The sequence below is a fragment of the Carlito syrichta genome, unplaced genomic scaffold (genome assembly GCF_000164805.1).
Source record: "Carlito syrichta isolate Samal-C Ts95f unplaced genomic scaffold, Tarsius_syrichta-2.0.1 Scaffold279568, whole genome shotgun sequence".
NCBI lineage: Eukaryota > Metazoa > Chordata > Mammalia > Primates > Tarsiidae > Carlito > Carlito syrichta.
Window position 1 is genome coordinate 297766 of NW_007223664.1, and position 26567 is coordinate 324332.

General features: G+C 43.2%; 1 protein-coding gene across 16 annotated transcripts in view; it reads left to right on the plus strand.

Annotated features, from left to right (window-relative positions):
* PLAGL1 (PLAG1 like zinc finger 1) overlaps window positions 1–26163 on the plus strand; it is a 166570-nt gene extending 140407 nt beyond the window's left edge. For 4 of the 16 annotated variants that reach the window (XM_008052520.1, XM_008052519.1, XM_021709738.1 and 1 more), the window contains 3 exons: window positions 3536–3609; window positions 18247–18695; window positions 23807–26163. In XM_008052520.1, the coding sequence (XP_008050711.1) occupies window positions 18544–18695; window positions 23807–25043 (1389 nt within the window). In that variant the 5' untranslated portion in view covers window positions 3536–3609; window positions 18247–18543 and the 3' untranslated portion in view covers window positions 25044–26163. Of the gene's footprint in view, window positions 1–3521; window positions 3610–18246; window positions 18696–23806 lie in introns of all 16 variants that reach the window. The other 12 variants (XM_021709744.1, XM_008052524.1, XM_008052525.1 and 9 more) reach the window with 5 other exon arrangements.
* The last annotated feature ends 404 nt before the right edge of the window (window positions 26164–26567 follow it).

Sequence of the window (26567 nt, forward strand, 5' to 3'; positions counted from 1 at the left end):
CCTCTCCTCCCAAAAGTCCAGCAGAATTTCCTTATTGGGTTTAGATGTTGTTAACAAAGACAAACTCCTATAGGCTGCTTCTGTCTTTGGTTGAGCTAAAGTACAAGAGATTACAAGGCCTGCCACCTGTTTTAAATGAACTAGAAAGGAAAACCATTTGGAAGGATGAAGTAAAATTCCAGGCTTGTCCTGCCATGCTGATTTGGAGGCCATGATAAGGGCAAAACATCACCCAAGCAGCGGGCACTATGGGGATTAAGAGAAGTAAACAGATCTGAGAGACAGTAAGCTCACAGAATCGTAATACTTAATCAGAAAAATCTGGACTCCAGAGATTCTGACTTAGGGGAGGCTAGGAAGTGACATGGGAAGGAGTTGACTTTGGAATCACACACTCTGGATTTACATCCCCTCAGCTGCTTGCTGGTTGATCATGGGTAGATGAGTGTAGCTTGTAAGTCTTATTTTCTCCATAAGCCAGATAGGGTTAATGCTACCTACCCATGGTTGTTGAGGGTGGTAAGTGCTGAAAACAATAGCTATCACCTGGTGAGCATTTGAAACCTGATGACTGTTACATAGTGTGCCATTCGCCAAGACAGTCGTGCTGGAGGAGAATCTGGTCTGGGGGTTCTAGTGTGAGGGCTCAGCTTTAGAACAGGTGACCTTGAAAGGGTCATTATGAAGTATCTACTGTCTGCACTGAGAGGTGCAGGAGCTAATTAGATGTGTTAGTCTGGAATTTGAAAGAAAGTTCAGGATTGAAGTTATAAGTTTGAGAGGCTGCTGACCTCAGGGAGTAGTTGAAACCTTGAGTTGTGTGTGAGGTCCTCCAGGCAGAGTGTATATAATGTGAGCTGATAGGAGACCGGGTGCTGGGCCTACAGATCTGTTCCAATTGTGAGTGACCCTTTGTCAATGTGCCTCTCTGTGTCATCTTTAATGTGATGTCATTGTCTGGAGGTGAATCTGAAAATCCCACTCAGGTCTTCATTTCAAATATATAATCTCATTGCTCACCATGATCCCTCTCCCTGAAATAAGTTAGTTGCCTATAATCTATCACATCAGGTGAGATTTCCATCTGAAATTATGGTCTTTAGAAAATAAAGTAAAACATATTTCAGAGACTTTTCAAAAACAAACTTTGTTCATCTTTATTCTGGAGGATTCTTTCACTAAAAACCAGGGCAGACTTCCCAGTGTTTGGGGGTTGCCCAGTTCTTTCCCACTCAAATCATTATAAATAAAAAAAGTCAGTCTAAAGACTTTGCTTGAGTAAAACCAGGAGTAGCTAAAAGTGAATGAGCTGAAACTGGAAGGAAATCCCTTTGTTCAATTGGGGTTTCAGTGAATACCCAGCAGGCGGCTAAACCAGTTCATTAACTGAGAAAAAGACACGTTCTTAAATGCTGTTCTCAGAAGCAAATGCCTAGAAAAACATATCATGGCAGAAAAAAATGCTTTCTGGAACTCATATGCTCTAGATTCGTGAAACATTAGTTTTTATCGTTAATGAATAAACAAATTGTTTCCAAAAAACATTCTCCCCTTCATTCAGTATAATTAACTAATCTGTTTCCCACATGCCAATCTTCCTTTCTAGAAAAATGTGATTTTCCTTGCTACTCTGGAACTCAGAAATATTTATCTTTAGGATTGTTTAATTTTGTAGGGTCCTTTTTACCACGTACTTAAAAAAAAACAACTGACATATGAAAACCGTTTTCCTCTGCTTTTGAAATGTACATTCTGACCTGAAAAGCAGTCTACAAGTAGCATCCTGTCAAACTGAGATGAGTTATTTTTCCTAACTGCCTCTTCTCTGCTTTATTAAATTGTCATATACTGCATATGATTTTTTCACCCGGGCCGAGCCTGCCGTGGGTTCTCTGTTGCATTGTTAACTATTGAAGCATTAGACTGGGGCAGAAATGGCAGGTGGGAACGGCTGGGGGACTTGATCTCCTCCCTGCCAGAGTTCTCCTCTTTCACGAGTACTGCTTACATTGAACAGCTTAAGAATAAGCTCCTGTGTGAGCCCTCGGAGGCCAAGAAGTATTGTTGGATTCAGAAAGGAGTCGCTTTCTTTTTGTGATAATTTGAATATTTTGACAATGAAGCTAAGCTACTTCACTGCCTGGTTTGCGTACCTCACGTTGTGTGCACCCTTTTCTGGGAAGCAGAAGAGATCCCCTGCCTCTCTGAATACATAAATTGGCATTGTCCGTTTGTGAGATGGGTAGGCGCAAAGGAAGAATCATCCATAAGAATTTTACTCTTTTGCTTTCATGTTTTTTAAAGCTCTTAAAAAAATTTTTTTTTAATACAAGCTTTTGGAGACCACCCAATTAAACCACCACAATAAATGTTGAACATTCTGAGAAAAGATATGGCCCATGAAGATGATTTGTGAAGTGTTTAAACATGCAAAACCAGGAATACGTTGAAAACAAATTCTCTGAATGATTCAGACAAATAACCTGCTGACTTCCCGTGTTTCCTGAATTGTGATGGGTTATTTCAAAATTTTAGTTGTCTAAAAATGACCTGTTTTCCCATTTTTAATTTAAAAGGATATTCTCATTACAAAACAAATGGACATCGTTTTTTTTTGTTGTTTTTTATCAAATTAAGAGAAAAAAACAGGCAACCAAGTGAGTAAATCACTTAGGTGAGATATAATTAATTGGCTTTGTTTCATCACAGATTTACGTTTGTACTGGTTAAGAAAATCCCAAAAAGCTTTCCTTGTGAGAGGATTGATTTGGTCGGAATTGTCTTAGTTGGAAGAAGCCAAGTTTTATAATGAATTAGTGAACAGAGATCCTGGTTTCCAAATGCACATGAGGGTTCAGTGTCACAAAGCTGGTTGTAGACTTTGCTTCTGAGGACTGGGTGAAAACACGTATCCTTGGGGTCCCTGTGGTGCGGTTTCTGTCTGCACTGGTTTGCCCTGTGATCTAGGAATCTGCATTTTAAAAATATTTCTGTGCTAATTCTAATGCATAACTAAGTTTAGTAACCATTTAATTGAATATTTCGTTTGAAGACTTCAACCTTTTTGCCCTGCAAATTTGATGAAACTATACGTTGACATGAAACTTTTGTTGAAAATGAGTACCGAGTGATGATTTCTGACTTTGCTTCAATTCACAGTTTGTTTCAGGTTCTGTTATTGCATAGATTTGCATACCTGTTTATGGTATTTTAATACTGTTGGTTTTAAAAAATACCATTTCCTCTGAGTACTGTTTTGAATATTTTATGTAAGCAATTTCATGTGTTCTTTTTTTCCACTTGCAGAAAGCAGGGGGAAACTTGAGAGTTTTTCTAATCCGGTTGCAAGTAGGACAAAGGATATAAAATAAGTACTTAAAGATCATCCATTAGAATGCATGGAAAAGCACTGGAAAGTCTCCCCGCACATCCACGGTTGTGTGTGTGTCTTGAAGTGAGGCTCTGGGTAGAGCACAATGGGGGGAATGTCTCTCTAGCTTCCTTCACTGAAGGTGTGCAAGGTCTCTTCTTGCAGGTTTGAATCTTCAGACAAGCTTCCGGGAGGACTCCATACCCGCCTTGCAGCAGATGTTTCCTGCCACCCAGTAGGTGCGCAAGTTTTAAAATTATTTTCTTTTGGGCATGTTTATTGATAATTGCCTAGAAACACATAGTAAACCTAGGCAGGAATGTGCTGGATGTTCAGGGTACTTCAAAATGGTTCTAGTGGAGAATAAATGCATTTCCCCCCAAACTACAAAACACCTTAGAACAGTGTTCTTTTAGCTGTTCCTTTTAAAAAGCCATCAGAACACTCTACGTTTCAGGGGATCTGATGATGCAGTTGGCAACTTTTTGTGTGCTTGTCCACAGCCCCATAATAACTGCAACTCTGTGGAGTTTTCTGCTGACAACTCTTGTTAGTTCCAAAACATGAAAGCTGCTCCTGCCAACACTCCTAACCTGTGTATGTAAGAAGATGTGTAAAAGACTGTGATTGCTGTGTGGGAGATGTTGACTGACAGACCTGAGGAAGGTGCTGGTCACATGCCAGCAGCACGAGGCAGTCCAGCCACACTGCCTGATGCTTTATTTGGAAATACCATAGTAAAAGCTGTTGCTCGCAGACAGCTTGGCTGAGGGGGGTAGCAAGGTGGACACGGAAAGAGCCATTGGCTTAGCTCAGAATGCCTGGATGCAGCCTCTGTTCACCATCTTTATCACCAATGATATAGTGGGGTGCTATAATTAACATTAATGTATAGTGGAATGATCTTAATACAATTGCTGGTTTTTGGACACTCACTAGGTGCTAAGTGCTTTGCTTAGTACAGCACATTACTTGCAGGATCTCATTAATCCATGTTTACGGCCAGTAAATTTACATCCTCTGAGCCTCAGTTTCCTAATTTGTCAAATGAGGACAATGATGCCTTTCTACCTAGCTCACAGGGCTGTGAGATAGAAATTATTAGGCAGCACAGGAGGGCTTGATGAGCTCTACTGAAATCTTTTTTTTGAACTTTTAAATTTTTTATTTTAAAGTTGTGGGATACAATTCAGGGTTAGGTATACAAATATTCATTATGCAGGTACCCTTGTTGATGAGGTGAGGTGTATCCCCTTTCCCCAGGCAGATTCCTACTACTGCCAATCCTACCCCAGCCCCCTCACCGCTCCCCCCAAGTTTCCTGCTACCGTCAGTGAAATCTTTTATTAAATACTGTTTTGATTCTAATTGAACCACAATATTTTTACAAAATACTATTTTGATTTATTGGCCGAGCAATTGAATGCATTCCAACAGAGCCAACATCTTGACTAGGACCTAAGAACGGCACTAGCGGTTCTCATTAGGGCTGGGAGGTGGGGGAGGGGGCCTTGCCCTGTGTCTTCTGTTTACAGTGTGCTTAACACGAGAAGACTGGGTGTGATAGCCAGTGAGATCCTGGAATGTGGCTGCCCAGTATTCAGTGGTGAGTCCATGGGCTGGAGACGGGCCAGGGAGATGAGCACACCAGGCTGTGTCTGTCTCAGGAGCTAAAACGGGGACAAGCCCAAGCAGGATGGACAGTAGAGTCGCTCAGCGAGCAGGGAAGGAAGAGCAACTTGAGACATTGCTATAGGCTACTGGGAAGGAGCAACAAGCATGCAGCAATGGGAAATTGGGGCTTATTGTGAGCAAGGTGCCCGGCCTCCAGGGCGACGAGGAGCCCAGAGCAGCACATGAAAGCCGCCTGCGGATGGGCTGGGGGATGGACCACACATGTGGATTGCAAGGACAGCTACTTAGAGAGTTCACATTCCTCCCCCATTGAACTGGGTATGATTGTAATGGTTTGTTAAACAAACAAAGGACCTAGAGCTGTGAATGGGGGAGAAAAAAGACTTAAGGTGAAAAGGAGAGGAGGCCCTGCTTGCTCGTGTTCCACTCTTTTTACGCTTTCTCTCCCGTGTCCTTCACATTCCTTTCCCCCTTTCAGAGAAGCCAGTGGAGTAGCTTGGAAAACTTGCCTTGTCTCCTCAGTGCCCTCTCCTTTCAAAATGGAAACTGATGAAATGTGTATCCATTTACAAAGAAAAAAATTTAAAACCAAGACAATCTTAAAAGACCAGTGATAACTATTTTCTGTTTTGAATTAAGTATTTCTGGATGAACCATTCGCTGTGCATCCTTTGAATGTATTGGACATGACACAAAAAGGCAAAAAGAAAATTCTCACTTGATGTTGGTGCAATAATTTTTTACCAAGCAATAGTAAAATAAGGCCTTATGGCCTGAGAGGCAGGTAGGCCTGCTTCTAGAGGAAGAGGAGGAGCTTGGGAACCAGGCTTCACAATTTCACTTTTCTCACGTAACTCTGTAACATGTATATATACAGTCTCTACTGTAATTTCTGAATATTCCTCCATTGAAAATGCTTGAAATAAAGAGTGTACATTGTTATTTTTGACCAGCTCATCACCTTTGTGTCCAGGGTAATCCGATTTGGTCGTGGCCTCATCCTGTGTAAAAAGAACCAGTTAGCCTTTCAGAACAGCACCTTTTACATTTGCTGTTCCCTCGGGTGACTAAGTTGCCCCTAGGGGAAGGATAAGTGATGACACGTAACCTTTTCCTCTCTGTAAAGTGATCTGTTCAGGAGACGTCCTCACTTTCGTTGGCTCTCTGTTTCCTGTGGGAGAAACCCAGTTGCCCCCACTAGGAGTGCTGACCTGTAGCTCATGTTTTGATGTGGCCGCCTCTCCTGCTACTCGCCTTAGACACACGTGTCCTAGCCAGCCAGTCCTGCGTGCCCCATGGCGCCCTGTGCCGCTTCATGGCTCTGCACTTTTCTGTGTCCTTCCCTCTGCCTGCAATTTACCTCCTCCCTTTTGTCTACTTGGTATTTACTCTTAAACTCAGCCTAAGTAGTCATCATCAAAAAAATTAAAAAGTCGGGCTCGGTGGCTCAGCCTGTAATCCCATGCCTTTGGGAGGCTGAGGTGAGTGGATTGCCTGAGCCCGAGGGTTCGAGACCCGCCTGGGCAGCGAGACCTCATCTCTACAATAAATCAAAAAATCAGCTGGGCGTGGTAGTGCATGACTGTAATTCCAGCTACTCGAAAGGCTGAGGCGGAAGGATCGCCGGAGCCCAGCAGGTCGAGGCTGCGGTGGCCGGGAGCAGCCACTGCACTCCAGTCTGGGCGACAGAGTGAGACTCCAACTCATAAAAATTAAAAAATTAAAAAATTAAAAATTTAGAAAGTGCAAATATTCAAAAAGGAAAAACAAAAATTTTATCATCTGTAATTCCACCCCCAAGATAATCTGTTGCTATGTTGTTAACTCTACTTCTAGTTCTTTCTCTATATATTGATACTATTGTTTGCGGATCAAACAGTCCACCCAAGTCCTGAGAATCCTTTCTAGATCTCAAAGCTTTCAAGGTTCCTTCAGGTGAGTTTAACTCACCAACCTGGCTTCACGCTTCCTGAAAAAGATCCAGGCTTTTCTTTCCCCTTGAGTGGTAACCTTATTGGGACACTGATAGTGCTTGCTAATGAGAGGTATGGTCTCTCCCATCCTACACTTAGAGTCACCACTATCAGCCATAGAAGCAGACCCCAAAAGGGCCTAAAGGTGAGTCCTGATGATTTCTAGGGAGGGCTTAGGGGAACATATTTCCAGCTATCACACAGGAACAGTCCTCATCCCTGACTTTAACAACTAGAAAATCTCCTAATAACAACGGTTCTTGTTTGGATTCTGGGGCTTGGTCTTCACTACTCACACCACTAGCTACCTAGAGTCATCATTAGTAAACAGTTGTCTTGCAACAAGGTGGACTCCATTGCAGCTTGAGAACCAGCCCTGGATTGAACACTTGCCTCTCTGGATGCACATGTCTGTTCTGCTTACTTGTCAAAATTCATTCACCTATTTCTTCTTGAATGTTTTCTGTTTTAAAACACAGCATGGGCCGGGAGTGGTGGCTCTAGCCTGTAATCCTAGCACTTTGAGAGGCCAAGGTGAGAGGAATACCAGAGTTCAGGGGTTCGAGACCAGCCTGGGCATCTTGGTGAGACCTCATCCCTACAGTAAATTAAAAAAAAAAAATTAGCCAGGCGTGGTGGTGTATACCTGTAGTTCCAGCTACTTGGAAGGCTGAGGTGGAAGGATCGCCCGAGCCCAGCAGGTCAAGGCTGCAGTGGCTGTGAGCGTGCTACTGCACTCTAGCCTGGGCAACAGAGTGAGACTCCAACTCAAAAAAAAAGTCAGCACGTATGATGGAAAGAGGATAAGTGGCAAAGACTTAAGGGTCTGCAGAGATATCGCATTCCCTCCTTTTCCCCCATGGGCCCTTTGCTGAATGACCCAGCTGGTAGAAGCCTTTGGCCCTGTCAAGAGAGTCCTATCTATACCTGCCCCTCGCTTCCACTCTTTGTGGATGAGGAAGGGCAGTGGCGGGGCTGTTCACAGACCTGTGAGGAACAGAGCACTTCTGTGGTGTTGGGTCCTGCCTCCCTGGTCTCCAGTCATCCCCTCCCCTTGGTAGTCTGGCTTCACTTAGTCAAAGTTCCAGTTGAGACAGTTTATTGTCACTCTCTACCTACTTCTTCCTCTTCTCTTCCCAGCTCCCTCACTCCACCTCTGGGTAGACATGGAGTCCACGGCTAGCCTTGGCTAAGTAGGTTAGAGAATATCTTCAATCTATTAAACAAATTATAACAGAGTCCCCTTTTTAAGAAGCTCACCTTCTTCTAGTAGATTAGGCCACCAAAATGTTCTTTTTAAAAAAAATTTAAGTTATTAGGGTCTTGCTTGTATTGTCACCATCTAGAAGTTATTTAGGAACATCTTACCAAGTTTTTGAACTCCAATTTAATTCTCATTGTGCCCATTTTAATCATCATAAGCCTGTCACTACACCGCCTTATCCCAGAGGAGCTGGGAGAATTTAGAGACAGAAGACTGCTCTTCTCTGTCATCGGAGCTCTGAGAACTGCGTGCCCCCGCAAGCCCGCTTCTGCCCTTCTGGGCGCAGAGTTGACATCCTAAGGGAGCATTGCTCTAGCTGCCGCCTGCCTTAAAGCAAACAAACTCCTCCTCACCCCCAGGGGTAGCCCACTTGACCAAACTACTCTGGAGAGGAAAAACGTTGGTGATCAAGGTTGATCGTGTGAGCTGTCTCACAGGATGTGAGGCCACCCATGGAGAATTCAGAGTAATTTATAAAGTCACCTATCTAAGGCAGGCTCAAAATGGCATCCACTTACCCGAAGCCAAAGAGTGTCATTCATCATTCTTTAGGAGAACACCTCAGCGGCTCCATGCTGTGGACTCCTTGCTGGCTGGAATGCCTATCAGGCATCGCTAAACTCAATGTGTCTAAAACTGGGCTCCTATTTTTCTCTGGATCTTTCTTCTGGGACCTGTTCTTACTTTTCCTCTCTCACTGTTAGCCCTTTCCTTTAGCCTCAGTCCTAATCCATTTAGTCTGCTTACACAGTGTCACTTGAACCTGCCTTCTCTTCTTTGCAGTGTTGTGTCTGAGATCTGGCAGAAGTCTACATGGTCTCATGATCCCAGCCCACCACTCTCCAGTAGATCTTTTTTTTTTTTGGAGTTTGGAGTCTCACTCTGTTGAGCAGGCTGGAGTACAGCGGCATGCTCACGACCATCCCAGCATCAACCTGCTGGGCTCCAGTGATCCTTCTGCCTCAGCCTTCCAAGTAGCCAGAACCGCAGGTGTGCGCTATCACGCCCGGCTAATTTTTGATTTATTGTGGAGATGAGGTCTTGCCAAGTTGCCCGGGCTGGTCTCAAACCCATGGGCTTAGACAATCCAATTACTTCAGCCTCCCAAGTGCTGGGATTATAGACTGAGCCACTGAGCCTGGCCTTTCCAGGGGATCTTATACATCCCTGCTGCAGTTACCATCCAAAAGTTTGCTCTGATGACAAGTCCATTCCTATTGCCTGACCCCCTGGTCGTCAGTGCCTGGGTTGTCTGCTCTCCTTGTATTTTGGCTTCTCCCAGTCTTCTGTGGCTTTTTGAGCCTCTTGAGGCTCATGTTCAGGGGTTGATGCCTCTCCCCGTTCCTGACAGTGTTTCCGTGGCATCTCTACCTACTTTTACCTCTTCTCTCCCACCCCCATCACTTCACCTCCACATAACTCAGAGTTAGTGGCCAGCCTTGATTAAGCAGGGTAGTCAGTCAGTTAAAATATTTACGGCAGAAAGCCCACCTTCTCCTAGTAGAACGGGCCCTTCATGATTTGGTCTCTGCCTGTCTCTCTCTAGCCTGTTTTCCCACTGTGCCCCGTATATACACTCACACTCCAGTCCTCTCAACCACTTATTTTCCAGATGCTCTCTGTTGATTCATTCCCTTGCCCTGAAATAGACCACCTCCCCCTTAACACCTGGCAAGCTTGCAGGCTCAGGTTATACGTTGACTTTTCCATGAAACCTTTCTTATCTCCAAACAAGAGGTAATCACTAGACAACCATCATTTTGAGTTTTAATAATTATTTTCACTTTTATCTTATTTATGCATAAGTAATTATAGAGCAATTTAACTGTAGCTCTTAATTCCTGAGGAAAAGCATCACTGAACACACACATCATATCCTATATGTCTTGTATATTGCCTCTTTCCCTTTTGCTGGGCATTAGTTGGATATCTTTGTTTTGTGGCTAATATACCGGGGGTGCTAAAAAAAAAAAGTATACACATTTTAAGCGATGTTCACTGTAATCAGAAGTGTCTGAATGCTGATAGGAACCACTTTGAGCACCTCTTGTAATTGCAGAAGTCAAACATGTCTTGCATTCACCTTATTGAGTGTTACAATTTTAATATAGTTTTTTCCTTTCTTAAGATGTATATACCTATCTTTGGCACCCTCTCTATATGGCATTTAAAAATTACATTTCTGTTTGCTGATATTTAGAAATGCAAGCTAGACGTGGTAGCTTTCTTTGGGAGGCCAAGGGTGGAGGATTGCTTGAGCCCAGAAGTTCAAGATAGCCTGGGCAGCGTAGTGAAACCTCATCTCTACCAAAAAAATAAAAATAAAAAAATTAGCTGAGGATGGTGGCACATGTCTGTAGTTCCAGGTACTCAGGAGGCTGAGGTGGAAGGATCACTCAAGTCCAGGAGGTCAAGGATGCAGTGAGCTGGCGTTGCACCGCTGCACTCCAGCCTGGGTGACAGAATGAGACCCTGACTCAAAAAAAAAAAAAAGATATGTCCCTGATTTTGTAATTTGATTTTTATAACTAAACACCTTGCCAAACTTCCTAATTCTAATCTTTGGTGTATGAGTTCTTTGAGGTTTTCAATGTAGACATTCATCTGCAAATAATAAAAGATTTATTCCATTCCAGTTTTACATCTTTCATTTCTGTTTTTCTGTCTCATTGTTTGGTTCACAACTTTCACCACAATAATGAAACGTATCATTGAAGCAGTGATAATAGGCAACTTTGTCATGTGCTGTTTCTTGGTATAATGATACTTTTTTTTTTTTTTTTTTGGAGTCAAGGTCTTACTCTGTCACCCAGGGTGGGGTGCAGTAGCACAATCACGGCTCACCACAGTTTAGACTTCCTGAATTCAAGTCATCTTTCTGCCTCAGCCTCCCAAGTAGCTGAGGCCATAGGCACATGCCACCCCACCTGGCTAATAATTTTTTTTACTCTTTGTAGATACAGGGTCTCACTGTCTTGCCCAGGCTGGTCTCAAACTCTTGGGCTCAAGCAGTCCTTCCACCTCGGCCTTCTAAAATGCTGGGATTATAGGCATGAGCCACCATGCCTGGTCTTTAACCGTTTAATCTTTGAATGATTTTACTGTTAACTAGTCTGGATTATATTAGCTGAGTTATTAGCTACCTCATGGTATTAATCTCTAGTGAGCATTAGGACTAGCTAACATGTAAAATTAGCAGGTACCTTCAAAATAAGCCACACTGTCATACGTGAAGGTGCCCAGGAATCATCAGGGGAGTTTATTAAAACCATAGATTTTCAGATGTTCACTGGGTTCTCAGAGGCTCCCCTGGCAAGTCTGACCCAAATGCCTGTCCCAGCCCCCAGGGTCTTGCACTTGCCACTGCCTTTTTTGTTTTGTTGTTCTCCTAAAGAAATAATACTCTGCTCTTCTTTTTCGGTCCTCTCTCTCCCATCTCCAGAATATTAATGATAGCTAGTCTTGGAGCTTTTTTTAATCTTCTAGCTGCTTTGCTTCTATTCTGTCATTCCTGATAGATGCTTTCCTCTGCTTTCTGTTGACCCCTGGCTGCCTACGGGTTTATGAATAGAGTCACTGAAGAGCAGAAGGAAGCTTTGTACACTCGTGGCTTTCCAGCCAGCGCTTCGTGATCAGGTATTCAGCTCCGTGACTTCTTGAGGAACCTCCATGCGTTCTTGTCGTTAGCACTTTTCTCTTAAGGCTGGTCAACTTTTCCAGGGAAGATGCCTCCATCCCACTGCCCCAGAGAGGACATTTACCCTGTTTCAGAGTAGTCCCCCCTGCCTTGCCCTCCAGAGAGAGCCCTTGTCCTAGGGGAGGATGGGCAGGTGCCCCACTGCACAGGCCAGGAGGGACCAAGGGCGTGATGTTTCACCAGCAGGCTTTCCCTTGCTCTGTTTCTACACCTTCTTTCATCCTCACTTCCAGAGGCACCTGGTGCACCAAACTTCTGGACTGTTGGTGAATTCTGCTGGGTATATCAGGTGGTTTCCTTGCTCTCGTTACTGGCTTAGAATTCAGCTTTGTTAGTATCACAAAGTTAGTCGCTATGTGTTTATCTGCTTTTAAGTTTCCAGAACTTGTTGCAGTTTTCTCCCTCACTGTTATCTTAGGCTTCATTTTTAAAAACTCACTAATACTACTTCAGTAGAGTTTTTGGAGAGACTGGAGCAACGTGCTTTTATTCGGTTTGTCATCTTTGAGTAGATGTTACTCACACTAATTGTAAGCAGAAAGCAATGTGTTCTTTCTCATTCCAGCTAGGGTGGAGATGGATGCTCTGGACCGTGGTATAGTCAACTGGACAGCATTCTCAGCATCTCTCTCTCTGAATATTAGGTGTACAATTCATTTTGACTTTCTTATTTCATGCCTCATTTCTAAGAAAATAAGTATCTCCAGGGGGCAGTTTAGAAGGATCTGTAGGCAGCAAATGATTGCTCATTAGGCCATGGGCTGGCTTTCCCCAGAGCAGAATGAGGGGCAGGCAGCACTTCCCACCAGAGCATAACCTAGTGTAAAACGTTAAGGTGGAGATGTCCACTTGACTGCTGAGTACACACCTCACCATGTGGAAGAGGAGGTCATCCCTCTGCCTGGGAGGGACAGAGAAAGGTAGGAGTCTGTCAGGTAGACAGGGGATCACAGGGCATCTTGGGAAGGGGAACACAGAAGTGTGAGAGAAGGGAGCACGGGGAGGAAACAGCAAGTAGACTGACCTTGGCCTTGATAGCCTTTGGGCCACCAAGGGAGAGAGGTCTGCAGACACAGCAGGGTGACAGGCCTTGTGGATCCCAACTTACAGGCTCATTCCAGGCAAGCACCTTCTTCCAGGTGATGTGTCAGCTGGGTGCCAGTGGATTGTAATGCTAATATAGTAGTGCTTTATGGAGGATTATTTTTTAAATAAAGATTTTAAAGATGCTGATAAATGAACCCCTATGACTTTGAGGGCAACTTGCCCTCTAGTTGTAAGGTTGACCTGTCTTACATGACCAAAACCTGTTAAACTGTCATCTATACTCACATTTGAGATTGAAATTTGTACAAGTTGTTTACCCCTTGAATTTCAGAAAAATAGTACCTTTTTTTTTCTTTTTAACTCGGGTGCAAAATACGTGGCCCATGGATTAGGAGGTATCAGTGACTCTGTGAAGAGCCAAACTGAATTGATAGCAACAAGAGGGATTTTCTCACATTACTTACCTCAGTGTCCTTTACCTAGTTTGAATCTGGGACCCCTTAGAAAATCTGAAGACACCTGTGGTCCCTCGCCCCATGAGAACTCCAATATACATGCTCCCCAGTTTTGCACAGGGCCCTGAAGCCCTACCATGGATCCCAGTTCTGAGCCCCTGCTCCAAGGTAAGACTGGTAACCCAGCCACAGCCATCTTGTGAGATCAGGGCCTCTGGTCTGTAACTGTCAACAAGTGAGGGCAGTGCCATGAGCACCTTTTTTTGCAGATTAGACATATAGCGAGCTCTGACTCTTCTGAAATTGTACCTGCTTCGACACATCACTGGCAAATTCTATGATGCAGGCACATAATTTCTGAAAGCAGTAACTTTGAGGTTCTGAGCATCATCTTCTTTCCCCTATTGACATTTCTGAATGTTTTTAAATTTGATGACAGAGTCTCAATACCGAAGTCCTTCAAAGAACCTATATTGAGAAAAGCACCCATGCTGGAAGACCCACAGTGGAAATTAAGTTTCCTCTCAGATGGGGACAATGGAGATAGATGCCAGAAGTCATAGTTTATTTTGAGAATGTTGTAAAACAGTTGTGCCCCGTTGGATGATTGTGTTATGCAGCACTGGGGAAGTCCTGGAACTGCATTTGTACTCTGGCCTCCCCCTCACCAGCATATACCCCCAGTCCCCAGGGAGCACAGTCTTTCCTGGCTGTTGCCATATATATATGCTCTTATTCAGTCTGATCCTCTCTCATCCCCAAAATAATCAGCATGAACAGAACGAAGCAGATGGCACAAGCCTTCTTTGGCATACTAGCAGATCTGTATCACTCACTCAGTATTTTTAGAATCAAGGGTACTGAAAATTATGTCCCGAGATGTTTTGGGGTAAGACTTACTATCTTTCCAGTGACAGGTGTTGAAATAGTACTGTATTTACTACTCAAATGCAATCTGTGTGTCAGTTCCAGAACAGACTGACTCTCATCAGGACCATCACTTTGTCAGTTCTCTGTTAAGACCATTGGTGGTTTACCAGATCATAGAAAGCAATCTTAAGTCTGTTTTAAGGATGTGGCCAGTAAGCACAGCAGGTTTCAACCAAAGATTGGAATCATCATCATATAGCCCGTACAATCAAGTGCAGGGTGATGAGAGGTGTTGTATATATCGATACAGTTGTTTTGGGGTTTTTTTTTTTGTTTTTTGTTTTCTTTATTGTAGAGATGTGGGTTCAAGTCGTATTAGGTACATAAGTCAGCCTACAATGCAGGTGAAGTTTGGGCCTCCAATAGTTGATTTTTTTTAATAGTTAAGATTTGACCCTGGCCACAAAGGGTTTATAATCTGTTGGAGACAATTTTTTATTTTTATGGAAGCTTGTGATTATATCATGAAAATATTACAGATATCTGTGTTGTAAGGTCCCTATTTAAGAAATACAGTTATAGTGATTGAAATGTTATAACTATTTATGAATTTGAGTTTATTAAAGACTTCCTGGAGAAATCAAAGAATGTTCACAGTCATATAATTAATAGCTCAACATTTGAGGACCAACTTTGCACCTAGCGTTATATGGGGTATATTTAACACACAGATCTAAAACTCAACAAGATAAAAGTATTAGAAAGACATATTAATGACATGTTAAGTAAGTATAAAAATGTTTGAGAGACTTAACTTTTTTTGGTCTTTGAGAGACAGTTTAGGGAACTTGAAGTTGGAGAAAATGTGCCTCACCTTTAGATAAAACATGGGCATGCTCACAGCTCTCTGATTATCCCACCACTGTTGAGGGCTAAGGGAAATGCAGGTATGGATGGTCTCCATGACTGCTGGACTTTGAAATCTAGGGAAGAAGTGGCTGGAAAGTGGATCTGGAAACTTTATTTGGTGCCAAAGGGCATTTTCTGAAAGTTAAATAAATTGTATTTTTCCTTTGTACTCCTGATGAGTAAAGCAGTCAGTCAAGGTTTACATCTGCTGAGAAACACAGAAGGCAGACATTTTACTTGCTACCTTTTTTGTCCTTTCTGCATGTGTGTTGTCCACACTGCCCACTCCTTCCAGTGTGAGTAATTCATATTGCACACACAGGGAAATATTGTATCTTTTCCCCATGATATCCATAGCTAAATGGCTAGAAATCATTAGCTGTACATTGACACATGGATCTACTTTTGATCCCAGGTTTTATAAATGCTGTATATCTGTGTGATATTTTGAAGATGACAGCTTGCTCTCAGATCCATTTGTTTCCACTGATTGTCCCCAACAGCCTGTTCACATATATTAGGTGAATGTTGCAAATGAGGAAATTGAAACTCAGGACATGGCTAACATGGAATTTGAACTGGGGAGCTTTCCACTGTATTCATAGAACAAGTGACTGGATCTGCAGCCCCAGGGAAAACCCCTGAGGGTGAATCAGTAGCACAGTTGTGTCTAAGGAAAGCACAGCCTTGCCTTTGCCTCCTTTGACCAGGAAACTAATAGTCTTCCTGTACTCTCCGGTACAGCAGTCACTAGCTATTTACACTTAAAGTTCAATTAAATAAAAATGTCCATTTCTCAGAGGCGCATTTTGAGTGTTCAGGATATGCATATACCCATGTATCTGTGTGTGTATATAAAACATTTCTATCATCACCAAAAGTTCTATTGGGCATACTGGTCAAGAGTGGGGGAGAATAAATTTACTGAGATCATTGAAAATAGTGTAGATGCAGGGTAGTGGTATGTAGGTGAGAGAAATACAAAACCTTTCTCAAAAATCCAGCTCTTTTTTCAGAGAAACAAGTACTGTTTTGAGTTCAGCTATAAAGGGAAACATGCATTTCAAATGTCACAATCTGTGTGTGTGTTCTAATCTTCTTTAACAGACTTGGAAAGAGCAGAGCAGCTTCAAGTGAACGAGTGTATTTTATAGTTGGGCTGGTACTACAGCCAGACTTAGGCAGGATGAGCAATAGGACAGATCATGAGACCTGGCAGTACTAACTCAGCAGGCGGGGTTGAATTCCTAGAAGGAATGATTTTGTTTGTGGCCAGGGCTGTTGGGGATGCTTCAAGGTAGGGCCTCATGCATGAACTGGAATCCTAGAAGGGAACAAGGGATGAGGGAGAGGGGCTTGGGCAGAGCCAGGACAGGTGCCCAGTTGAAGTCACACACTTGGTCACAGAAGAATGAGGTCGTACATGCTACTAGAATCGGAATCGCCAGAAAGGCTTGGTGCCAGGGTACTGCCTGAGGACGCCTCCGTCCTGCTTTGGATCGGTGCTGATCCTTTAGGCCAAAATGCCTAGTCAGCTCTAAAGGTTCCAAGTAGGTGGGGCAGGCCAGCGAGGGGTTTTTGCCTGGTGCTGTGAACTCTGTCCAGGCACTGAAAACATCTGAGACAGGGGACGAGGAACTTTATGAGTGTCCTGCAATTTTTGCCAACTAGAAAAGGAATGTGTATCTGTGTCTGTAACTGTGCTATGTACTGGTGTATTTAAAAATGCTTGAACTGCTATTACAATAAGGGTTCATTTAGCTAGACTCCAGCTTTCCAATTTGAAAGTAACTGAAAAGGTAAGTAAAAATGAACTCTTAACAGTAAAGAGCAACTCTGGAGACGTGGCAATAAATGAGTGACTGCAGGGAACAGGGCTTTAGAGACTTGCTGGGATTGGTGAATTGAACACGAGTGCCCTGCTTACTTGACAAAGTTAAGCAAAGCCTGGCCTGTGTACAAAAGCTACTCAAGTGTATTTCATGGAAGCATACAGTACTCTTAACTTTCTTTAATATTGGCACTTGAAAGGCCAGCATCCACCCACCTGAGGATGACTGTCTAGAAAAGCACAGGAGATTCTGGTGATGCAGGGTTTTACTGTATTGTTCATGATGTTGCCTCAGATACTTAAGATGGTCCACTGGTACAAAAAGAAGAGCCTGGTTTCAGATGACTCTGGCTGGGTTGGAAGGGTGATAAGGATTTGGGTTTGCAGTAAGTTGTGCTTGAGGAGGCAGCAGGCCTACCTCCTAGAAGTGCCCTACCACCAGGGGGTTGGATCGGCCCTCGGGTGTGGCTGGGAATGAGGAAATGTCCCCATAAACAAAAACAAAAGCGGGGGAAGAGATTAGCAGAACAGTTTACTAGAGGACGGTGCCTGCACATTCCCATGGGGCCTGAGCCATCAGTTTTGTTCCAGGGTAGTATTTTCTCCCCTCTCCATGTCAGTGCAGCTACATGAGCTTTACTCACCTTTTGTTTAATCAGTCCTTCTGCATAGTAATCTGACAAACAAATTAATTTAGATGTATACAGATTATTTCATCTTATCCTCTGAAAGTTGAAACAGGTGTCATAAACAACTTACATCATCTAACAGTGAGTAAAGAAGTAAAGCCCATGGTTGAATAAGTGAGGGGATTTTTGTTTACATACCAGTAAACACTGGAACTCATTGAGGGAGTTTTTTCCTTTGAATTGGTCACTGAGCTTCACACCGTTGTGAAATGATGACTTGGCATAGATGGTACCGCATCTGTGGAAAGAGCTATCCTTATCTCAAGAGAAAGTGGGCTCCATGGGCCACCAGAACTGACTGTGTGTGCAATTCCTCACCACTCTGAGGTGCACAGATTGGGGGCATTTATATGCAGGACTCTCACAGCACTCTAGGAGGGTGGGGATTGCCAGAGTCGTTTAAAGGGACATGTTGAATCCTGGTAGTTGATTCTGAAGTGGAAGGGGAGGAAAAGCATTGTTTCTAATTGGCTGATGCAAGAAAATTGTTCCTCTTCTCTCCACAGACAACCCGGTGACGCAGGACATGCCCCAGCTAGAGGGATGCAGATTCCTTTTCTGCTCCTGAATCTCATCTGTGCCTCAGACTTTCTCCCCCCAGCTTGAGACTGCGTTTAAACTGGGATGTGGGAAAGCGGGAAGCAAAGTTCCTGGTAACTGAGAGGCCATGATGCAGGCTCTCCCCAGGCCGGGAGTTCAGCTGCAGTGATTCTGCAGATGTGCCCAGCACCATCTTTATTTGTGCTTAATGGCACAGCATTTGGTCGGTACATCTGAAAAGGAAGGTGTGAGAAGCAAAGCCCATGGCCACGTTCCCCTGCCAATTATGTGGCAAGACGTTCCTCACCCTGGAGAAGTTCACGATCCACAATTATTCCCACTCCAGGGAGCGGCCCTACAAGTGCTTGCAGCCTGACTGTGGCAAAGCCTTTGTTTCCAGATATAAACTGATGAGGTGAGAGACTATAGAAAAGGTATGCACTTCGAACCTTTCGTGGGTTTTCTAGCCCCCAGACCACACACTGCAAGGGGGAAGGGACACGAGATGTGAATGCACTTCAGCCTTTTAGGGATTCTTTAAAGCTGTATCCAGTGGTCCCTGAGGCTTTATGTGACAGTTTTGCTGGGCAGTGTCAGTTCATTCTTTCAGCAGATGTCTTATGTGCCTATGCTATACCAGGCCCAAGAACAGAGAGAAGAAAAGACCCACGGCTGGGAGGTAGGCAGACACAGTGAAAATCAGCCTCAGAGCGCTGACAGAGCCACGCAGGTGGAAGACGCTGTTCTTCACTGCTTGATGAAAACTGAGAAGGATTCTCAGAAGGTGACAGTCTTTAGCTGTGGCACAAAGAATGGAAGAGGAGGTGGGCAGAGAGCCGCTTCTGGGAAAGTCACAAGCCTTGGCCTCAGAGTGCCCACATACAGAGGGTGGCACTCGAGGAGGAGCAAGCACGCGAGTGAGGCTGAAAGTTGGCAAAAAGGAAGCAGCACGTAGCAGGCCTCGCCCACCGTGGTCTGAGAGGGGTTGTTTCATTCCAGTGAGTCTGAGTAGTGAAGTCATGTGATTTGATTAGGGCGCTAGAAAGAGGACTCTGGTGGTGACTTGAAGAAGATGGAGGTAGGCCGATTTGAAGCCTGTTGTGAGAGTCCAGGAATGAAATGCAGAGGGCTTGTCAGGTCCTGAGAGTGAAACAGGAAGAGACAGCAGCTCTGAGTGGGAGCTTTTGGCGCCATTTCTCAGCCTTGGTTGAAAAGTCACCCTCATAAGTGGAGTTCAGTTGGGCACACAGTTGCTGAGTATGTGCATTTAATTAGGTTTTTAAAGGCATCCATGATACAAGCAAGGATAAAAACCATTTTTTAGCAGACATTCTTTTTTTAAAATATGTGTTTAATCTAAATTATTTCTTGAGTGTCTATTACTCACTTCCACGAGGGAAATGAGTACATGATATGTGTTTCTGCCTCCACAGGATCTTGGTAATGTCATAGGAAAGACTAAATCTACCTGGAGTGGCTGGGCCGCATGACAGTCTGACTTGTGATGAACACTGTGTATGTTGTGTCTATGTAGCCTCGGAGCCACACGTGCAGAACTCCCTTCCACAAGCACTGTTTTTGGTATTTGGCTAAAGGAGATGTGCTGTTGGCCTCTCATCTTCATGAAACAGACTTTAAAGTTTCAACTTTCAGGCTACTCACATGTAAATGCATAGAAGAGGGTCAGAATTCAGCGAGACTCTCCATCTGAGTGTATTAACATAGATCCCAGTATTGAATCTTGGCGTGCCCCTGGAGGAAGGCACTTGAAAGAGTTGAAAAGATGATATAAATGATGTTTCTGGTCCTTAGGAACACCATTGTTATAGCTAATGTAATAATAATACATTGGTTTTTTAAATATGCCATAAATGTGTAGGCATTTTAAAATTCAAATGCCTTCTGTACATAGGCCTCTCCCTAGTTGTTATAAATTGGAGTACTGAGCACCTGTCGTGTGCACCAACTTGGTTGCAAAGCTTCCCTGCTGGCATCAAGCTTTCTACATGCACGCTGGTGCATCCTTACCCAAGTACTGAAAGCAGCATTGACTGCAGTTGAGCCTCAGTGAGGGTACTTGAATGTGCACACATAGACTGAAGCACACATAGGATATAAATATTTGGGAAAGAAGAATTAGTTGGGATTACAGGTAACCCTTGAACACGTGGGTTTAAATTGTGCAGGTCCACTTACACCTGAAAATTTTTTCAACCAAATCAGATGGTAGAAAATACAGTATTCGCAGGATGTGAAACCCAAAATCTGCTATGGTTTTTTGTATATGTGAGTTCTGGAAGGCCAACTGCAGGACTTGAATATGCATAGGTTTGGGCATGAGAGGAGCATCCTGGAACCAGTCAATCCCCCTCATATATTGAGGGACAACTGTACTGTGATAAACTACACCATAGAAGGTGTCTTAAGCAATATAGGAGGTGGTAGTTCTGAGCAAAGGAAGTGACTTGTTCAGTTAAGGGTGTGAAAGGAGACAAAAAGGGAAGCAGCGTATTTGATGCGAGAACTGCTTTTCCTGCCACAGCCCCCAACATTTCTTGCCTCTCTGACCTGAAGCTGTGTTCCAGTCAAGTAGTAAAAGCATGCAAGATGGCAGGATGCTTTAGATTTTGCTTTAAAAAAAATTTGATAGGTCAGCATTTTGTTCAATTTCCCATGAGTTGCAACATAATCTCCACTTTATAAGCAGAGGCTGAAGGAGAAAACAACTGACTCACTATTGCAGAAAGGAGAATGTGGGTCTCATTATGTACATCAGGTAATGAAACCACTTAGGTGGAGATGGCAAATGGTAGGGAAAGATGATCTGGCAGGGTTGGAATTCCTAATATGGATAGTCACCCCTGAAGAATTCTGAGATCATTGACATGATCCAGATGACACCTAAAGATAGTAGTATTGGATGCTAGCTCTAGGACATAATAAAACTAGTGGTTTCATGGGTTGTGAGGTAAGAATAGAATTAAAGGAAGGAAACGAGTTGTCGAAATAATTTCAGCTATGAGAATGTTCTAGACTGGGACTATTACATGAGTAATAAGTAAGGGATAAATTAAAAGGGGAAGAACTTGATGCCAGGTAAGGGAAAGGGTCAAATTTGGAAGCATGGAAGCTGGTGAAATTTGAAAGGTGGTCATCTTGTTCATGGTCTTGCTCAAGTCCTAGTGTGTCAACCTGTGCCCAACTCATAGGTAGTACAGGTGTAGGATAAGAAAGAGCAGGTCGGAATGCCAGGCGCAGAGTTATAACCTGGTATTGATCTACCCATGGGTGATAAATGACATTAAATCAGATTAAAATCCCCCACAAAGAAAAATAAGGGGGAGAGGCAAGAATAGAAGACCCAGAACAAAGCCTCAAGGACCTGTTCATCTGTACTGCACCGAATAGAAAAATGGCTCAAACACCACATTTGTAAGCCAGCCCCCCCTTCATATGTAATCCTGTGATATGTTTGTGGATATCTTATAGAACAGCTTGGCTATTTGCCCACTCTCATGCTCTAAGAACTCTCTCCGAGTATATTCAGAACCTGGAGACAGCAGCATCATTTCAGACTTCGGAAGGGCCTGATGTATTGCTTCCTGTCCCTCAGCACTGTCCCGGTCGTGCAGCACCCACCGCATCGTGTGCGTGCCAGACTGTGGGTCCTGGAGGAAAGGGAAGGGTTGCACAGAGCAGGCTCCTTTTTTTGAAGGGGGAGAGGAAGGATGTATGAGGTTTTACTTTATTTTTAAGAAAATTACAGTTTGATTCAGATCAGCTTTATAGTTTGTGAACTGGCTTGCATTCTGCCTCTTAGAAGAGACTACCACTGTCTTCTAAACAGCTACTGTTAGACCTTTTATGGATTCTACCTCTACATAGGGATCAGAAATGAACAGCATAGGATATGCGTTGGTGAAAGGTGTAATTAGGTAGAATTTTGACTTGTACGTACCTTCTTCAAGAGATCCTGTCTTTTTTATAGACTGTATTGTTAGAAATTCTTTTGTACCTACCTTCAGAGCTCACAGGATACAATTGCATTTCAGTTGTCAGTAGGATAAGCTTTAGCTTCTAAGGACAAAGCACATAGACAAGGTGACTGCCATAGGGGACATGATGCAGCTGATGTTGAATAAAATGAAGGATTCTGTTTTATAAGAAATATTAACACATGGTGTTTGGTATTTTCATTATTAAAATGAACTCTTTTTTAAGTCTAAGGATAACAAACTCAGGGTTTCCTTATATCATTGAGTTTTTTGTTTTTTTACACAACGGCGTTTATTCTCATCAGTATTCACTTGGCATCCTCATAGTTCACATTATCATTGAATTTTTAAAAACCGATGTAGACTTTAGGTTTTAGGATGCAGTGGAATTACAGAAGAAATGGAATTGTGTTGTGATGGCTTTCCAGAACGAATCTGTGTTTTACACGCACAAACATAAATAGCTGTTTTGAAATTCCAGATAGACTAGGATGAGTATGGTTTGTCTCTGAAGCTGCCATTGCAGAAAAACTTATCAATGTTGTTAGGAGTAGCTAGCAGCTTTTCTAGAGAAAAGTACTTAAGAATTTTGCCAATGAAGTTTCCAGTGACCTCCAGGAAGTGGGTTGAAGGTGTCTAAGAAAGAAAACTTAAAGAGATGGAGACGAGACGGGGCCACACATCTGAGATGATGCCAATAGGAGAGTGTTGAATGGAGGAAACCAAGCCTTGGTGTGAAGATCTCACAAGAGGCTCAAGGCTAAGGCTCAGAGTACAGGCAGGGCTGACATTGTGGGTCCAATTAGACACTTTTTTTGAGGTTAAAGATAGACTTTTTAGGAGGCTGTCAAGAATCATATATCTCAATCAAAAGAAATCAGAAATTGTAATGGGAACAATAGGCTAAAACTGGGGCTATATAATCTGTGTAGAAGGCAAATTGGGTCATTTTTGGAAATTCCCCCATTTAACCCCTTTCTGGAAAATATTTTTCATAATTACATATTTTTAAATACTTTTGTATACTTTGTTTAGAAATCTGTGTACATTAAGAAAATATGTTCTCTTGGCTGGGCACGGTGGCTCATGCCTATAATCCCAGCACTTGAGGAAACCAAGGTGGGAGGATTGCTTGAGCCCGGGAATTTGAGACTAGCCTGAGCAACACAGTGACACCTTGTCTCTATAAAAAAAATTTAAAAATTAGCCAGGGATGGTGGTACATGCCTGGAAAGCCAGCTACTTGGGAGGCTAAGGTGGAAGGATCACCTGAGCCCAGGAGGTAGAAGCTGTGGTGAGTTATGAGTGTGTCACTGCACTCCAAAACTTTTTATAGGTGTAAAAATTGCATTATCCCTTAGTAGTGCTTATTTTAATTATAAAATTTTATGTACTTAGAAAATACAGAAAAGTATTTTTAAAACAAAAATTATGCCAAAGCCTACAGTAAACAGCTATAATAATGGTTTCTATACCTTTCTCCAGCTCTTAAAACAACTCTCTATTGTGAAATGTATTCTTCTGCCCCTAGGCACATGGCTACCCATTCTCCCCAGAAATCTCACCAGTGTGCTCACTGTGAGAAGACATTCAACCGGAAAGACCATCTGAAGAACCACCTCCAGACCCACGACCCCAACAAAATGGCCTTTGGGTGTGAGGAGTGTGGGAAGAAATACAACACCATGCTGGGCTACAAGAGGCACCTGGCCCTCCATGCGGCCAGCAGTGGGGACCTCACCTGTGGGGTCTGTGCCCTGGAGCTAGGGAGCACCGAGGTGCTGCTGGACCACCTCAAAGCCCATGCAGAAGAAAAGCCGCCTAGTGGAACCAAGGAGAAGAAGCACCAGTGCGACCACTGTGAAAGATGCTTCTACACCCGGAAGGACGTGCGCCGCCACCTGGTGGTCCACACAGGATGCAAGGACTTCCTGTGCCAGTTCTGTGCTCAGAGATTCGGGCGCAAGGACCACCTCACTCGGCATACCAAGAAGACACACTCACAGGAGCTGATGAAGGAGAGTTTGCAGACCGGAGACCTTCTGAGCACCTTTCACACCATCTCGCCTTCGTTCCAACTGAAGGCCGCTGCCTTGTCTCCTTTCCCTTTAGGGGCTTCTGCCCAGACCGGGCTCGCAAGTAGCTTGCCAGCTGAGGTCCACAGCCTTGCCCTCAGCGCCCCAGAACAAGCCGCCCAGCCTATACAGCCGCTGCCAGAGGCCCTCGCCTCCCTCCATCCCTCAGTGTCCCCTGGCTCCCCTCCTCCACCCTTCCCCAACCACAAGTACACCACTTCTACCTCATACTCCCCACTTGCAAGCCTGCCCCTCAAAGCAGATACTAAAGGTTTTTGCAATATCAGTTTGTTTGAGGACTTGCCTCTGCAAGAGCCTCAGTCACCTCACAAGCTCAACCCAGGTTTTGATCTGGCTAAGGGAAGCGCTGGTAAAGTAAGCCTGCCCAAGGAGCTACCTGCAGATGCTGTGAACCTAACGATACCTGCCTCTCTGGACCTGTCCCCCCTGTTGGGCTTCTGGCAGCTGCCCCCTCCTGCTGCCCAGAATGCCTTTGGGAATAGCACTCTCACCCTGGGGCCTGGGGAATCCTTGCCTCATAGGTTGAGCTGTCTGGGGCAGCAGCAGCAGGAACCCCCACTCGCCATGGGCACCATGAGCCTGGGCCAGCTCCCCCTGCCCCCCATCCCCCATGTTTTCACAGCTGGCACTGGCTCTGCTATCCTGCCTCATTTCCATCATGCATTCAGATAAATGGTTTTTAAAGCGTATTTTTCGTATGCTGGAAGATGTTTTAGAAGCATTTTAAACGTCAGTTATAATACAAGCAAAGATTTAGAAAACAGAACTGGGAATATGGCTTATTCAATGATGGCTGGCTTGAGATAAGAGAATTCTCGAACTGCATGTATTGTGCCAATCTGTCCTGAGTGTTCATGCTTTGTACCAAATTTAATGAACGTGTGTTCTTTAATCAAACTGCAAATATTGTCATAACCAACATCCAAAATGACGGCTGCTATATATGTTTGTCATATGGAATTTAATTGTAAGCCATGATCATAATAATGTTAACTAAATAATTTTATGTGGCACTGCCTAGGAAGGGAACTATGGAAAGGTTTGGATTTCTCCAGATTGGGAGAATTTTTTAAATAAGAAAATAACCTTTATATGGTATGCTATAACTAGGCTGTGTATTTCTTTTCAGGGATTTTTCTACCTTCAGGGTTGGATGTAGTTTAGTTACTGTTACCATAGCCAACCTATAGTTTTACATAAACAATTTCTTGTGGAGTAATAGATTTCTCCATTTTAAAAAAACATTTTAAATGTAGTTTGAATATTTTCCACAAGATGCTGCAATGTGAGTTATCACTTCATTTATCTTAAAGACTAAACTGGTTGTCAGTTACATCTGACAGAAAAAAAAAAAAATCACTGTGTAACCAGGTTAAGTGGTAAAATAATCCAGGCGTCAGTCAAAGACATTTTGCTGACTTTAATATTGATTATATTTTTAACAGGAATTTAAGAAAATATTACTGGAATTAAATATATATATATATTAAACAAGACTTTTCTTTGCTCTGTCTAGCTTAAACTACTACTCAAGCTGCTTAAGTTCCTAAGTATTGTTTTTAATCACCAGTAAATGCATTTGTAATTCATCAGTTTAAGTCATTAGCTTTTATTCAGAGAGGATTACATTTTACACTGTAACTATAATCTCTCTTGAATTTGGTGTCTTATTAATGAGTTTTAAAAATGTAAAACCTAACCTTTTTTTAAAGCTTCTTTGTCTTTTGTTTTTAGAGGCTTTCTTTTCCATAAACATATATCTTACATATAATAAAGTTTTCAAATCTTGCAATACGGCTTGATTAATTTCTTGTATAGCTACACCTTTGACATGAACTACATAAACTCAGATCAAGATAGAAAACATTTCTAGCTCCTTAGTCGGCTCCCTCCTGCCCCCTCCTGGCCATTACTTCCTCCACAGAAACTACCATTCTGACCTCTACTCAGCATCTCTTAGAAACTTTACCTTTTTTTCCCTGAGTAAAACAATTGTGATTTAAGGTAGAAGCTTACATGCTTCAGTTAAATTCACAGCGCTAAGATCTTCTAAAACTGTGTAACATTCTAAATCTTTCTACAATGTGATGTAATTTATTTCTAATATACTAGCTACTTGAGTTTAGTCTGCCCTGAGCTACCATGATCTTGTTTTACAATGGTGTTTACCATTAATTTCTAATACAAATGAGAAGT